The 16661-nt window shown below is 39.1% G+C and overlaps 1 protein-coding gene across 4 annotated transcripts in view; it reads right to left on the bottom strand.

Annotated features, from left to right (window-relative positions):
* LOC128694193 (transformer-2 protein homolog alpha) overlaps nucleotides 1-16661 on the bottom strand; it is a 118350-nt gene that overhangs the window by 75511 nt on the left and 26178 nt on the right. For all 4 annotated transcript variants that reach the window (XR_011393128.1, XM_070093774.1, XM_070093775.1 and 1 more), the window contains exon 3: nucleotides 5050-5214. Coding sequence is in view for 3 of the 4 variants with exons in the window: in XM_070093774.1 (XP_069949875.1) it covers nucleotides 5050-5214 (165 nt within the window). In the remaining variant the exon portion in view is untranslated. The remainder of the gene's footprint in view (nucleotides 1-5049; nucleotides 5215-16661) is intronic.

Raw genomic sequence — 16661 nt, 5'->3', positions numbered from 1 at the left:
CCATGAGCTCAGTTTCGTGATGCAGGGAAATATGCTTTATTATTACGCTAGTATCATCACTACGGCTTATTTGCTTATCACAATTAATCTAATATGACATAATAAACAATATAAATAATAAAAACATGTTAAATATTCCAAAATAAATAATATATGGCATAATACTGAGCAGTTCGACGGAGGTATGAAGAGGATATGGGATACAAGTACCATTCTCCTATCCCTGTCTTGGGGGCTTATATTAGAGAAAACAGAGTGTAGCACAAGTCTAACTGTGATACACTCATACTGCACCATAAAACTGAAACAAAAAAGCTATTCTCTCTACAAACGCTGTATAACCCTTGCGGTTTAGCGCTTCTTTTGATTATAATAATAATATTTTCTCTACATAAATTATCACACATAGCAGCATATGTGTAAAGAACCTAGGATAACCCAAAAAAGTCAGACAAAATAGCTTATTTCTAGTACCTAGCTTGAGCTAGCCATATATGATTTTTAGTAAATATTCGATTCCAGGCAGGGTTTCTTTATACCTGTTGTTTATGTTCACCCATCAGTAAATGGGTACCTAGGTGTTAGTGGACTGGTGTGGGTCTTATCCTGTGACACTGATCTAATCTGCCTGAAATGCTTAGCATAACAAAGGGCTTCCTATACAGTAGTATGTCACTGATGTCAGCTACGCCTGTATACCTTGTACATGTACTTGTAGTAAATAAAGGTATTATTATTTTTTCTTTCTCAGTTGTTTGTTGGACTATCTTAATGAAACTTGGGCAATGTATGATGGAAAGATGCTTCTTAACGTACACCAAAAATGAAAGAACTCAAGACCATAAATAACGGAGTTCATTTGTCAGCCATTAGCGGCCCCATAGCGGTATATTTTCCTATGGTTTTTATGGTTGTATTCTCGTTTTTTGGGTCTCATTTGATAGAATGGAAGATATATTACAGAAATAGATATAATTTTGATTGCTTTCATGACGAAAAGTAAATTGAAAATGAGGTCAATGTAGCGGAAATGTTCTATTCTTTAGTGATGTTCAAGAGTAAACAAATACGTCTGATACGTGTGTGCCTGCCAGTCCAAATTCTAATATGCTGTCAAGAATGGGTTGATATTATTTATACAATTATTACAATAATGCAGCAGTCTGCATAACAGTAAATCTTCTATTTTTTATGTGAATAAAAATTCCAAATGGTAAGCAAGAGTAATATAAGAGGGGCCTGTAGCCGTGACTAATGAACAGAGAAAATGTTATTTTAGTGCCAGGAATGTCTGCATTGTTTATTCTGGACCCTATTTTGAAATTGGCATCTGTTGAAATTTGTAAAAAATTGGCCAAAATGCCAATTTCTGACCACTTTATTGGGTAGTTGAAATAAGTGAATGGGCGGTTTCTTGTACTCAGGCAACAGAATAGAAGTAAGTAAGTAAGTTTATTCAGGTATAAACAAATACAGTTACACAGATTATCATACATAGCAGTGTATGTATAGAGAACCTGGGATAACCCAAAAAAACAAGTCAGACTAAGTGACTTATTTCAAGTACCTGGCTTGGGCTTGCCATATATGATTTTTGGTAAATATTTGTTTTTTTAGTTGTTTGTTGGGCTATCTTATTGAAACTTGGGCAATGTATGATTGAAATATGCTTCTCAACGTACACACACACACACACACACACACACATACACACACACACACAAAAAAAAAAAAAAAAAAAAAAAAAAAAAAAAAAAAAAAAACAACGGACGCTAAATAAGGGAGTTCGCTTCTCAGCAATTAGCCGCCTCTTTACGGTATATTTTCGTATGGCTTTTATGGTGGTATTCTCATTTTTCTGGTCTCAGTTGATAGAATGGAAGATATATTACAGAAATAGACATGATTTTGATTGGTTTCACGATGAAAAGTACCTTGAAATTGAGCTCAGAGCGATGTTCAATTTTTGCCGATGTTCAATGAACATCGGCAAGTTGGTTAATTTTATTAAGTGTATCCTAACCTAACCAACTGTGTAATCTGGCAAACTCTGTAATCCAGCACACTACAGGTCCCAATGATGCCAGATTTGTGATGGCGGACCTGTATTATTAATTTAGGGAACTGGAGCACAGATCCAATTCTCTAGATCAAGAGCACCTCACCAAGGAACCTCCCATGAGGGGGAATTTCACATCCTGAAATTTCGTTCATATCCAGATGCAAAAAATCAACCGAATGACTGTTCGTATCCTGGAAAATTCGCATGGTGGGAGTTTTGTAAGCCGAGGTTCCACTGTATATTTTGGTGTTGGAAGAGTTCAAGGTCTCTGCAGGCAGAACGCATTACACTCTTTCACACAGGGACACAACACTGATTATGTATAAATAAGCATAGAACATTACAAAGCTTGGACAGCACAGAGTCTATGTAGAACCATCAGTCTAGGACACATGGAACGTCCTGGCAAAATTCCTCCTTCAACCCTGGTCATAGACTGGATTGTGGGGTGTTTATCCCTAAAAACCTCTCCAGGTAACCCAAGTTAGTGCCACTCAAGACAGTGTAGGAGAGGCTCTCTCTGAACATGTCAATTTTAGGCCTATCTTGGGTTTATCTTCCACATTGTAATTTATCAGATAATTTGGATGGTTTCACGAGCCTGTCTTAACTTGGGGTATTGAGCATGGCAAGCAAGTGGAATATTAAGAGACAGTGGTGGTACAAAGATGGACGAGTGTCAACCATCGACACTATTGAACAAACTGCCATATTAAAATCAACCAGAAAAAACAGACCAGCTGTACAATTTAGAGGAGCTTGGACTTCCAGTAAGCATGCATGAGCGTGTTAGATAGGAGTGAATGGAGATGAATAGGTTTAGGGACCTGATGAGCTGTTGGAGTGTGAGCAGGGTAATATTTGGGAAAACATTCAGGGAAACCAGTTAGCCGAACTTGAGTCCTGAAAATGGGAAGTAAAATGCTTGCACTTTAGAATAGGGGTTTGGGATACTGACTGTTTGGAGGATCATCTAAACTGTCGTATCTGAGTGCCTCTGCAAAGACAGTGATTATGTATGATGGTGAAAGTGTTGAATGATGAAAGTTTTTCATTCTTTTTGAGACATCCTCCCTCGGTGGGAAATGACCGACATGTTTAAAGAAAAAACACTAAGAAATCAAGGAATGGAGGGTGTTTCAACCCTATCCATACCCTGATAAGCTGGCAATTGTGTTATTAAAATTTTTGAGTCACAAAACTTAAAACTTCGTTTGGTGAAAATTAGTTTGGCAAATATTTTTGTTAAGGAGTTTGGGCCAGTAGGTCTACTGCAGTGTTCCTCCTTACTTATGATCTTAGGTCGAGAAGAGACAAAAATTGCTAAATGTGTTGAGAAAGAACACAATGATATATACTTTATTTAATTCTCAGAAAACAGTGACAAACACCAAGCAGCTGAACAACTGCAAGAGTGAAACATAACCTTCACACATTACTTTATATGTCCCAGGATTTAATACTGTGAGTCAACTTTAATAAGAGAACTGACTGTATATAGAGGACCTTTAAAAGAGAACTGACTGTATATAGAGGACCTTTATAAGGGATCATAAAACGTGACTCAAGTTCTGGGTGGCTGTAAACAAGGGGGACCAGTGTCATTCAGGGTGGCTGTAAACAAGGGGGACCAGTGTCATTCAGGGTGGCTGTAAACAAGGGGGACCCATGTCGTTCAGGGTGGCTGTAAACAAGGGTGACCAGTGTTGTTCAGGGTGGCTGTAAACAAGGGTGACTAATGTCATTCATGGGGGCCATTAATTCTTTCATGGTCCAGACCCCGATTCTGAAACTTGTTCACAGCGTCCAAGAATTAAAAAAAAAAAAAGTTATTTTTTCTTATGAAATGGTAGAGAAGCTTTTTCTGAAGCTAAAAAAAACAAAAAGTATGAAATTTGATGGAAAACTTTTGAAATTACGCTTTTGAAAATTTTGCCGTGTCAGCAATATTTTCACGTCAGCAATTTTCTCCACTTTGACTCCTATTTTAGGTCAATCACATTGCTCAAGTTAACCAAATTCTTAGCTAACTCGCAAGTATGTCTTCCATTTTATCGATTCAGCACAAGAAATCACCCAATCAATTATTTCAACTACCCAATAAAGTGATCAGAAATTGGTAATTTGGCCAATTTCGCACAAATTTCAAAATATGCCAATTTCAAAATAGGATCTAGAATAACAACGCAGGCATTCCTGGCACTAAAAAACATTTCCTCTGTTCATTAGGTACGTTTCCAGGCTTCACAGATGAATTCCATTTTTATTTTTTTATTCACACAAAAAAATAGAAGATTTACTGTTAAGTATTATTGTAATAATTGTATAAATAATGCCAGCACATTCACGAACACACATTAGATTGACCAGTGGAAGCATATTGGACAAGTTTACCCTGGAATATTGGCAAAACTCGAATATTTCCACTATTTTAAGCTAAATTTCCAGCTATTTTCAATCCTCAAACCAATCAAAATTATCTCTCATTTCTGTAATACATCTTCCATTCTATCAAATGAGACTAAGAGACCAGGAATACAAGTATAGAAATCATATGAAAATGCACTACAAAGTCGCCATTTTAAACCAAAAATAGTTGCAGTTTTTTCTCATTATGCACCGTGTGCTGCAGGATTTTTTTTTTGTGGTGCAAACTTGCCAAAACTCCCATATCTAGACCCAAATTTACCACTCACAGCTTATCTGAGCGAGCTGAGCTCATGGCATAGTTCTACAGCACTGACCCAGAGTTCAAAACCGTACAACTAAGGCACTGACCCTAAAGGGGTTAACAAGGGCAATTCATGTCATTCAGGGAGGTTGTCAACAAGGGCGACTCGCGTCATTCAGGGGGTTGTAAACAAGGACAACTCGTGTCGTTCAGGAAGGTTGTAAACAAGGGTGACTAGTGTCATTCGTGGGAGTCGTAAATAAGTGTGACTAGTTGTTAGTGGTGGTGGGGGGTTGTAAATGAGGGGTGGGCATACCTGTTGGTGCGTCGGGTCCTGGAGTAGGAGGGTGAGCGGGAGTAGCGACGTCGTGACGTCGTCGATGAGTACTTGTCGTCGCGGCAGCGGTCATCACGGTACCTGGGTGACCCGGAGCGTCTGGACGAGTGCTTGTACCCATCCCGGCGCTCTCCTGACCGTGACCTGAACAACCAAAGCAAATAAACAACAATATAATTACATATATCAAATAAACAATAACAAAAACAAAGAAAGTACAGTGGACCCTCGGTTATTGGCCGTAATCTGTTCCAGGTTGGCTGATAACTGAAATAGCCGAAAACCGAGGGTCCACAATTATGTAAGTTTTACGTACCTTTATTGAAGGCTAATGCTGGTTTCTGGAAGATAGGGAAGAGGAAAGAGGGAGGAGTTAATGTTTGGAAGGGGAATCCCCCTCTATAAAGACTTTAGGTAGCAAAGCTTTCTCTGGGGCTACTTCCCTTCTTTGTCTTTTAACCCCTTGACTGTCGCAACCCCCAATCCTGAAGTGTCTCCTGGTGTCGCAAAATTTAAAAAAAAAAAATTATTTTTTCTTGTGAAATGATAAGAGAATCTTTTCCCGATTGTAATGACACCAAAAACACGAAATTTGATGGAAAACCGACAGAATTACGCTCTTGCAAAGTTAGCGATATTTACAAATCGGCGATTTCGCCCACTTTGAGCCCTATTTTCGGCTAATTCCATTGTTCCAGTCGACCAAACTCATAGCTATTTCTTTAGAACTCCATTTTTTCTATCAACTGAGTACAAGAAACTGCCCATTTACCGATTTCAGCTACCCAATAATGTGGTCAGGAAATTGCAATTTGGCCAATTTCACGAAAATTAAAAAATATGACAATTTCAAAATAGGCTCCAGAATGAACAATGCAGACATTCCTGGCTCTAAAATAACATTTTCTTTGTTCATCAGTCATGTCTCCAGGTCCCTGTGATATTACTCTTGCTTTTTATTTTGAAATTTTATTCAAACAAAAAATAGAATATTTACTGTTATGCAGATTAATTCAATACTGTAATAATTGTATAAATAATGTCAACCCATTCATGACTGCATATTAGATTGGCTAGTTGGACATTTATTGGACAATGACATCATTTGTTTACTTTTGAACATCGGCAAAAATCAAACATTTCCCCTACTTTGATCTCCATTTCTAGGTTCTTTTTATAGTAAAATCAATCAAAATCACCTCTATTTCTATAATATGTTTTCCATTCTATCAAATGAGACCAAGAAAACGAGAATACAATCATAAATACTGTACGAAAATAGACCACAAAGTCGACATTTTAATTAAAAAAATGGAATTTTTTTTTCTCATTATGCACTGCATGCTCCAGGATTTTTTTTTATATGGTGCACACTGACCACACAGACCCATTCTCTCACATGTTGGCCTACCAGCTATCTCCTGCTTGATTTGAAGCCGCTAGAATTTATGAGTATATATACGTCAAACATGGTACCTCGTAAGACATATACAGTGGACCCCCGCATAACGCTATTAATCCGTTCCTGAGAGCTCAATGTTATGCGAAATTATCTTTATGCGAATTAATTTTCCCCATAAGAAATAATGGAATTCAAATTAATCCGTGCAAGACACCCAAAAGTATGAAAAATTTTTTTTTTACCACATGAAATATTAATTTTAATACACACAAACTTAAGAAAACATGCACAATTACATGACACTTACCTTTATTGAAGATGTGGTGATGATTGATGGGATGGGAGGAGGGGAGACTGGATGGTTTTAGTGTTTAGAAGGGGAATCCCCTTCCATTAGGACTTGAGGTGTCAAGTCCTTTTCCGGGGTTGCTTCCCTTCTTCTTTCAATGCCACTAGGACCAGCTTCAGAGTCACTGGACTTCTGTCGCACAACATATCTGTCCATAGTGGCCTGTACCTCTCGTTCCTTTATGACTTTCCTAAAGTGTTTCACAACAGTGTCAGTGTAATAGTCACCAGCACGGCTTGCAATAGCTGTCTGAGGGTGATTTTCATCCATGAAGGTTTGCACTTCAAGCCACTTTGCACAGATTTCCTTAATCTTTGAAGTAGGCAACTTCTTCAATTTCTCTCTCCCCTCCTCCGAAGTAATTTCCTCAGGTGTGGCCTCTTGCTGTTGAAGTTGATCTAGCAGCTCATCAGTGGTTAGTTCTTCATTGTCCTCCTCCACTAACTCTTCCACATCCTCCCCACTAACCTCCAACCCCAAGCACTTCCCAAATGCCACAATGGATTCCTCAACTGGCATAGGATTCTCAGGGTTAGCCTCAAATCCTTCAGAATCCCTTTGGTCTACACATTCTGGCCCCAGTTTCTTCCAAGCAGAGTTCAAGGTCCTCTTAGTCACTCCCTCCCAAGCCTTACCTATAAGGTTTACACAATTGAGGATATTAAAGTGCTCTCTCCAAAACTCTCTTCGAGTCAGTTGAGTTTCTGAGGTCACTACAAAGCACCTTTCAAACAGAGCTTTTGTGTACAGTTTTTTGAAGTTTGCAATAACCTGCTGGTCCATGGGCTGCAGGAGAGGAGTGGTATTAGGAAGCAAAAACTTCACCTTAATGAAGCTCATGTCCCCACAAAGTTGCTCTGCCAAGTCTGTAGGATGACCAGGGGCATTGTCTAACACCAGGAGGCACTTAAGGTCTAATTTGTTTTCAGTTAGGTAATTTTTCACAGTGGGGGCAAATGCTTGGTGTAACCAGTCATAGAAAAAGTCCCTAGTGACCCATGCCTTACTGTTTGCCCTCCACAGCACACACAAATTAGCCTTGAGGATATTCCTTTGCCTGAATGCTCTGGGAGTTTCAGAGTGATACACTAATAAAGGCTTCACTTTGCAATCACCACTAGCATTGGCACACATGAGAAGAGTAAGCCTGTCTGTCATAGGCTTATGTCCTCGGAGTGCCTTTTCCTCCTGAGTAATGTAGGTCCTGCTTGGCATTTTCTTCCAAAACAGGTCTGTTTCGTCACAATTAAACACTTGTTCAGGTTTCAATTCTTCACTGTCTATGTACTCCTTGAATTCATGCACATAATTTTCAGCTGCTTTGTGGTCCGAACTGGCAGCCTCACCATGCCTTATCACACAATGTATGCCACTACGCCTCTTTAATCTCTCAAACCAACCTTTGCTGGCCTTAAATTCACTCGCATCACCACTAGTTGCAGGCATTTTTCTAATTAACCCTTAAATGGTCCAAACGTATATATACGTTTTTTCAACATCTGAAAGTATGTAAAAAAATGTAGATCTTTTTTGTTTTACATTTGAAAACGTGTAAAAAACTTTTATCTACATTTTTTTTTGTTATATTTGAAAATATGTAAAAAAAAGTAGATCTACTTTTGTAGCTACGAATTTGAACGTTGATCTCTTTGGACCGTTTAAGGGTTAAATCCTCGTGCAACTTCCTAGCCTTTTCACTTATGATCGCTTGAGAGATGCTATCGCCTGCTATCTGTTTTTCGTTTATCCACACCAATAACAGTCTCTCAACATCTTCTATCACTTGCGATCTCTGTTTCGAAAGCACAGTTAAACCTTTGGCAAGAACAGCTTCCTTGATTGCCGTTCTCTTGGACACAATAGAAGTGATGGTTGATTGGGGTTTACTATACAGTGGACCCCCGGTTAACGATTTTAATCCGTGCAAGAGGGATAATTGTTATGCGAAATAATCGTTATGCGAATGAATTTTCCCCATAAGAAATAATGGAAATAAAATTAATCCGTGCAAGACGCCCAAAAGTATGAAAAAAATTTTTTTTTACCACATGAAATGTTAATTTTAATACACACAAACTGAAAAAGGCATGCACAATTACATGACACTTACTTTTATTGAAGATCTGGTGATGATTGATGGGATGGGAGGAGGGGAGAGCATTATCTTCTTACTGTTTAGAAGGGGAATCCCCTTCCATTACGACTTGAGGTAGCAAGTCCTTTTCCGGGGTTACTTCCCTTCTTCTTTTAATGCCACTAGGACCAGCTTGAGAGTCACTGGACCTCTGTCGCACAACAAATCTGTCCATAGAGCTCTGTACCTCCCGTTCCTTTACGATTTGTCTAAAATGGGCCACAACATTGTCATTGAAATAGTCACCAGCACGGCTTGCAACAGCTGTGTCAGGGTGATTTTCATCCATAAAGGTTTGCAGTTCAACCCACTGTGCACACATTTCCTTAATCTTTGAAGTAGGCACAATGGATTCCACAACTGGCATAGGCTTCTCAGGGTTAGCCCCAAACCCTTCAAAATCTTTCTTAATTTCCATACTAATTCTCACCCTTTTTACCACAGGGTTGGCACTAGAAGCTTTCTTGGGGCCCATGGTCACTTATTTTCCAGAAACAGCACCGAAAACACTGTAATAATACGAAATATTCCGAGTGTATGCTTGGATGTTACCGCGGAGGCTGGCTGGTAAACAATGGGACGGGCGGCACATGTGAGGGCACATTGGACGCGTCTCGGACGAAAATCGGTGAGCGGGTTTTTAATCGGTATGCGCGGCAAAAATTTTGCGATAAAAGTAAGCGGTATGCGGAAAAATCGCTATGTGATGCCATCGTTATGCGGGGGTCCACTGTACAACCTGGCCAGCTCGGAGACACGCACTCCACTTTCATACTTAGCAATGATCTCTTTCTTCATCTCCATAGTAATTCTCACCCTTATTCCTGTAGGGTTGGCACTAGAAGCTTTCTTGGGGCCCATGGTCACTTATTTTTCAGGTGAAATCACTATAAAAAGGCTGTAATAATACGAAATGTTCCAACTGTATGCTTGAATGTTACCGCGGAGGCTGGCTTGTAAACAATGCCACTGGCAGAACAAGTGAAGCTGGCTCAGGCCGCATGGACGTGTCTCGGACGAATCACGTTGAGCGAATTTTTTAGCATTATGCGAGGCAAAATTTTAGCGATAAAATGTATCACTATGCGGATTTAACACTATGCGATGCCAACATTATGCAGGGGTCCACTGTATATACAACCTCGACAGTCAAAGGGTTAATGCTACTAGGACCAGCTTGAGAGTCACTGGACCCCTGTCTCACAACAAATCTGTCCATAGAGGTCTGTTTCTGGCATCTCTCTAAGATTTCCCTGAAGGGGGACATGGTTTTGTCACTGAGCATGTTGCAGATATGGCTCGTTTCAGCTTGGTCAGGGTGGTGTTTCTCTACAAAAGCTTGCACCCTAATCCACATTGCACACACCTCTTTAATCTGTCACTTACTGCTACAGTACATTCATTACTAACCTTAAAATATTTGTAGTCTTTATGTAGGGCAAAAGGCGAGTAGTATTTATTTGTAGGAAGTCAGTGTAGGTAGCAGTAGATGTAGGTACAATACACGTATGTAGCCCCCCCTCCCCCCGGCTACACTACACAGCTATATTACACTACACAGCCATATTATTACCATGTTCATTGAGTTTAATCGTGTCTAACAACTACCTTTAGATGCCATCATAAACAAAGGGAGAAGTAATGAATAATTCATGCCAAGAATTGTAAACAAATGCATATGAAGGGCGGTTACTGCACCAGTCGCCAGATTCACAGTTTTCTCAAACGCTGCATCAGAGAAAACGTAATGTTTACTCTCCATCCCACTCTCCACTCGATAACATATACACATTGCATGTTTATATGCTACATGATATGTAACGTCTTTCTTATATAATTTTGAAGAAAATATCATAGATGGATTAATGAAAATGTCTATATTAACGTAAAGTAAGACATTTAATGTGCCAAAGAGTGATTATTAAATATACATCGCATATAATAAACACTGCATGTTTATATGCTATTTAACATGTTCCTTACATAATTTTGAAGATGATATAATAGATGGATTAATGAAAATGTCTATACTAATGTAAAATAAGACATTTAATGTACCAGTGATTATTATTAAATATACAGTGGTCCCTCGTTTTTCGTAGTTCCCGGCAATCGTAAATTTCGCCAATCATAGGGTTATTTTCGTATAAACATGGACTTGCTTTTCATAAGTTGACTCGCGTGTCGTAATTCATCCCGGACGCGTACCCACGGCGTGAGCCGTGGCGGCAGCCAGTCTGGCATTGTTTACCAGTGAGCGAAGGTCCCCTTACGTGCTCCAGCGAAATATTTCATAATACAGTGGACCCCCGGTTAACGATATTTTTTCACTCCAGAAGTATGTTCAGGTGCCAGTACTGACCGAATTTGTTCCCATAAGGAATATTGCGAAGTAGATTAGTCCATTTCAGACCCCCAAACATACACGTACAAACGCACTTACATAAATACACTTACATAATTGGTCGCATTCGGAGGTGATCGTTATGCGGGGATCCACTGTATTCCATTTATTTTAGTGCTTGCAAGTACTAAATAAGCTACAATGGCTCCAAAGAAAGCTCCTAGTGCCAAGCCTGTGGTAAAGAAGGTGAGAAATACGACTGAATTTAAGAAAACCATCATTGAACAATATGTAAGTGGTACAAGTGTGGCCGAACTGGCCAGGATGTATAAGAAACCCTACACAACCTTATGTTCCATAGTGGCCAAGAAAAAGGAAATCAAGGATGCTGTTGTTGCAAAGGGGGTAACTATGCTGACAAAAATGAGATCACCAGTACTCGAAGAGGCTGAGAAGTTATTATTGGTGTGGATAAATGAGAAACAATTAGCAGGAGATACTCTTATGACTTCGATTATTTGTGAAAAGGCTAGGCAGTTGCATGAAGATTTGGTAAAGAAACTGCCTGCAAATAGTGGTGATGTTAGTGAATTTAAGGCCAGCAAAGGCTGGTTTGAAAGATTTAACCCTTTCAGGGTCCAAGGCCCAAATCTGGAGTCACGCACCAGTGTCCAAGAATTTTCAAAAAAAAATTTGTTATTTTTTCTTATGAAATCGTAGAGAATCTTTTTGTGAAGGTAATAAAACAAAAAGTACAAAATTTGGTGGAAAATTGACGAAATTATGCTCTCGCGAATTTTGATGTGTCAGCGATATTTACGAATCGGCGATTTTGCCGACTTTGACTCCCATTTTAGGCCAATTACATTATTCCAATCAACCAAATTCTTACCTATTTCACTAGTATTACTTCTATTCTATCGATTGAGCACAAGAAATCGCCAAGTCAACTGTTTCAACTACAAAATAAAGTGATCGGAAATTGTTAATTTGGCCAATTTAACACAAAGTTCAAAATATTCCAATTTCAAAATAGGGTCCAGAATAAACAATGTAGGCATTCCTGGCACTAAACTAACATTTCCTCTGTTCATTAGTTACATTTTGAGGCTTTACAAATAAATTCCATTTTCACATAATGAATTTTTATTCACACCAAAAAATAGAAGATTTACTGTTATGCAATACTGTAATAATTGTATAAGTATCATCACCATATTTGTGAATGTATATTAGACCCACCAGCTGACGCGTATTAGACATGTGAGGTCGTTTGTTTACTCTTGAATATCGGCAAAAATTTAACATTTCCGCTACTTTGAGCTCAGTTTCAAGCCATTTCCAGTGCTAAAACCAATCAAAATCATCTCTATTTCTGTAATATGTCTTCCATTCTATCAAATGAGACCAAGAAATCGCAAATACAACTATAAAAAACATACGAAAAAACACTGCAAATTTGCTGTTTTAATCGAAAAATCATGATTTCAGTTTTTTCTCTCATTATACACAGTGTGCTGCAGGATCTGTTTTATGTGGTGCACACATACCACATAGATGTATTCTCTCATATCTAGGCCCAAATGTACCACTCACAGTTTATCAGAGTGAGCTGAGCTCATGGCGTAGATCTACGGTTTGGACACTCACCATAAAGCCGTAGATCTACGGGACGGACCCTGAAAGGGTTAAGAACCGTACTGGCATACACAGTGTGGTAAGGCATGGTGAGGCCGCCAGTTCGGACCACAAGGCGGCTGAAAAATATGTGCATGAATTCCAGGAGTACATAGAGGCTGAAGGACTGAAACCTGAACAAGTGTTCAATTGTGACGAAACAGGCCTCTTTTGGGAGAAAATGCCAAAGAGGACCTTCATTACACAAGAGGAAAAGGCAATGCCAGGACACAAGCCTATGAAAGACAGGCTGACGCTAATGTTCTGTGCTAATGCTAGTGGGGATTTCAAAGTGAAGCCATTACTAGTGTACCATTCTGAAAATCCCAGAGTGTTCAGGAAAAACAATGAAGAGTAAATTGTGTGTGTTTTGGAAATCTACTAGTAAGGCATGGGTCACGAGGGAAATTTTCGTCGAGTGGTTCAATGAAGTGTTTGGCCTTAGTGTGAAGGAGTATCTCCTGGAAAAGAAATTGGATCTCAAGTGCCTGCTAGTAATGGACAATGCACCTGCTCATCCTCCAAACTTGGATGACCTAATTTTCGAGGAGTTTGGGTTCATCACAGTAAAGTTCTTGCCCCCGAATACCACTCCTCTCCTCCAGCCCATGGACCAGCACTTCATTGCAAACTTTAAAAAAAACTACACAAAAGCAATGTTTCACAGGTGCTTGACTGTGACCACAGACACTCACTTGACCCTAAGGGAATTTTGGAGAGAACACTTCAGCATCCTCCATTGCATAGCCCTTATAGGTATGGCTTGGGAGAGAGTGACTACCAGGACTTAGAACTCTGCCTGGAGAAAACTGTGGCCAGATTGTGTCGACAAGAGGGATTTTGAAGGGTTTGGGACTGACCCTGATGAGCCTATGTCTGTTGTAAAATCAACTGTGGCACTGGGGAGTTCCATGGGGTTGGATGTGAGTTTGGAGGATGTGGAAGAATTGGTGGAAGACCACAACGAAGAGCTCACCACTGAGGAGCTGCAAGAGCTTCAGCAGGAAGAGCAACACATCGCAGCTCAGAATCTTGCTGCAGAGGAGGAGGAAGAGAGATGGAAGAAGGTGCCTTCTTCAGAAATTAAAGAGATTTTTACTATGTGGGGTAAGATGGAAAGCTTTATGGAGAAACATCACCCTAACAAGGTTGTTGCAAGCCATATTGGCAACATGTACAGTGACAAAGTCTTGGGCCATTTTAGGGAAGTGTTAAAGAGATGCCAGAAACAGCTCTCTCCACAGTTATTTTGTGAGACAGGACTCCATTGACTCTCAAGGTGGTCCTAGTGGCATTAACCCTTTCAGGGTCCGTCCCGTAGATCTACGGCTTTACGTTCAGGGTCCAAACCGTAGATCTACGCCATGAGCTCAGCTCACTCTGATAAACTGTGAGTGGTACATTTGGGCCTAGATATGAGAGAATACATCTATGTGGTATGTGTGCACCACATAAAACAGATCCTGCAGCACACTGTGTATAATGAGAGAAAAAAAATGAAATCATGATTTTTCGATTAAAACAGCAACTTTGCAGTGTTTTTTCGTATGTTTTTTATAGTTGTATTTGCGATTTCTTGGTCTCATTTGATAGAATGGAAGACATATTACAGAAATAGAGATGATTTTGATTGGTTTTTGCATTGGAAATGGCTTGAAACTGAGCTCAAAGTAGCGGAAATGTTAAATTTTTGCCGATATTCAAGAGTAAACAAGCGACCTCACACGTCTAATACACGTCAGCTGTTGGGTCTAATATACATTCACAAATATGGTGATGATATTTATACAATTATTACAGTATTGCATAACAGTAAATCTTCTATTTTTTGGTGTGAATAAAAATTCATTGTGAATAAAAAATCAAAATGGAATTTATTTGTAAAGCCTCAAAACATAACTAATGAACAGAGGAAATGTTAGTTTAGTGCCAGGAATGCCTACATTGTTCATTCTGGACCCTATTTTGAAATTGGAATATTTTGAACTTTGTGTTAAATTGGCCAAATTAACAATTTCCGATCACTTTATTTTGTAGTTGAAACAGTTGACTTGGCGATTTCTTGTGCTCAATCGATAGAATAGAAGTAATACTAGTGAAATAGCTAAGAATTTGGTTGATTGGAATAATGTAATTGGCCTAAAATGGGAGTCAAAGTCGGCAAAATCGCCGATTCGTAAATATCGCTGACACATCAAAATTCGCGAGAGCATAATTTCGTCAATTTTCCACCAAATTTCGTACTTTTTGTTTTATTACCTTCACAAAAAGATTCTCTACGATTTCATAAGAAAAAATAACAAATTTTTTTTTTGAAAATTCTTGGACACTGGTGCGTGACTCCAGATTTGGGCCTTGGACCCTGAAAGGGTTAAGAAACAGAAAAGAGAAGCAACCCCAGAAAAGCAATTGGTACCTGAGGTGTTGCTGGAAGGGGATTCCCCTTCCAAACTATAAACAATCCACTCTCCTCCTCGAGTCTCCCATACACTAAGAAGAATCTCCAATAAAGGTAAGTGTTATGCTGTTAATGTTACATTCATCATTTCCCATTGTATTGTTTATGTACTACATGTACATTTCATGTAAAATTTTTTTTTGTTTTAATGCTTCTGGGTGTCAGGAACGGATTAATTGTATTTACATTATTTCTTATGGGGAAAATTGATTCGTAAATCGTAAATTTCATTTATAGTAATGGCTCCAGGAACGGATTAATTATGAAAAACGAGGGACCACTGTACATCGCATATAAACATTGCACGTTTTCATATACTATGTAACGTGTTTCTTTGGGCCCATGGTTGCTTATTTTGCAGTTGTACTCGATCAATAACTACAAAAAACAATGGATTATAGCAAAATGTTTGGATGAATGAGCAGAAGCTTCCTCACTCGCCTAGAGACAAAGCCAAACTGACCCGCAAGCGGCCCCAGCCAGCGGACGGATGCCTCCCAAATGGCCGATAACCGGGCGCCGAAAAACCAGCTGATAACCGAGTTGGCCGATAACTGAACCGGCCAATAACCGGGGGTTCAATGTATATATAAACAATTATAATACAGTTACCAGTGAGTAACAATGTACAGTCTCTCCGCACTTAACGATGTACTCTAACAACTGCTCAGACTTACAACCAGCTCTATGACCAGTATGCATACCTAACTGATGTATATTAGAGCCGATTTCCTCTATTCTGGAAATAAATGGTATAAAATACCGACACACTGGAAATATAAACACACATGCAGTATAATGTGATCCTTTATTGACAACGTTTCACCCACACAGTGGGCTTTTTCAAGTCACAAACAGATCTGTTTGTGACTTGAAAAAGCCCACTATGTGGGTGAAACGTTGTCAATAAAGAATCACATTGTACTGCATATGTTTATATTTCCTCTATTCTGTTTATTTCAATATACAGTACACTGCTGTATAAACATTTAAAAATATACTAGAATTTTTATAAATAGTGCAAAGGTGGCATTAAAACAATATCTAAAGATGGTTGACAAACACCCACTACAAGTGTAGTATGGTTCTTGCTTAACGACCAATTTGCTTACCGACCTACTCTTAGGAATGGAACTCCGGCGTTAAGAGAAGAGAGACTGTGGTTACGTTCTTGAAAATTGAGTAAAAGAAGAAACTGTAAAACTGAAGAACTTATGGGAAAAATAG

Source organism: Cherax quadricarinatus, chromosome 43, assembly GCF_038502225.1.
Source record: "Cherax quadricarinatus isolate ZL_2023a chromosome 43, ASM3850222v1, whole genome shotgun sequence".
In the NCBI taxonomy this organism is placed as follows: Eukaryota; Metazoa; Arthropoda; class Malacostraca; order Decapoda; family Parastacidae; genus Cherax; species Cherax quadricarinatus.
This window is presented reverse-complemented; position numbering and strand designations above follow the sequence as displayed.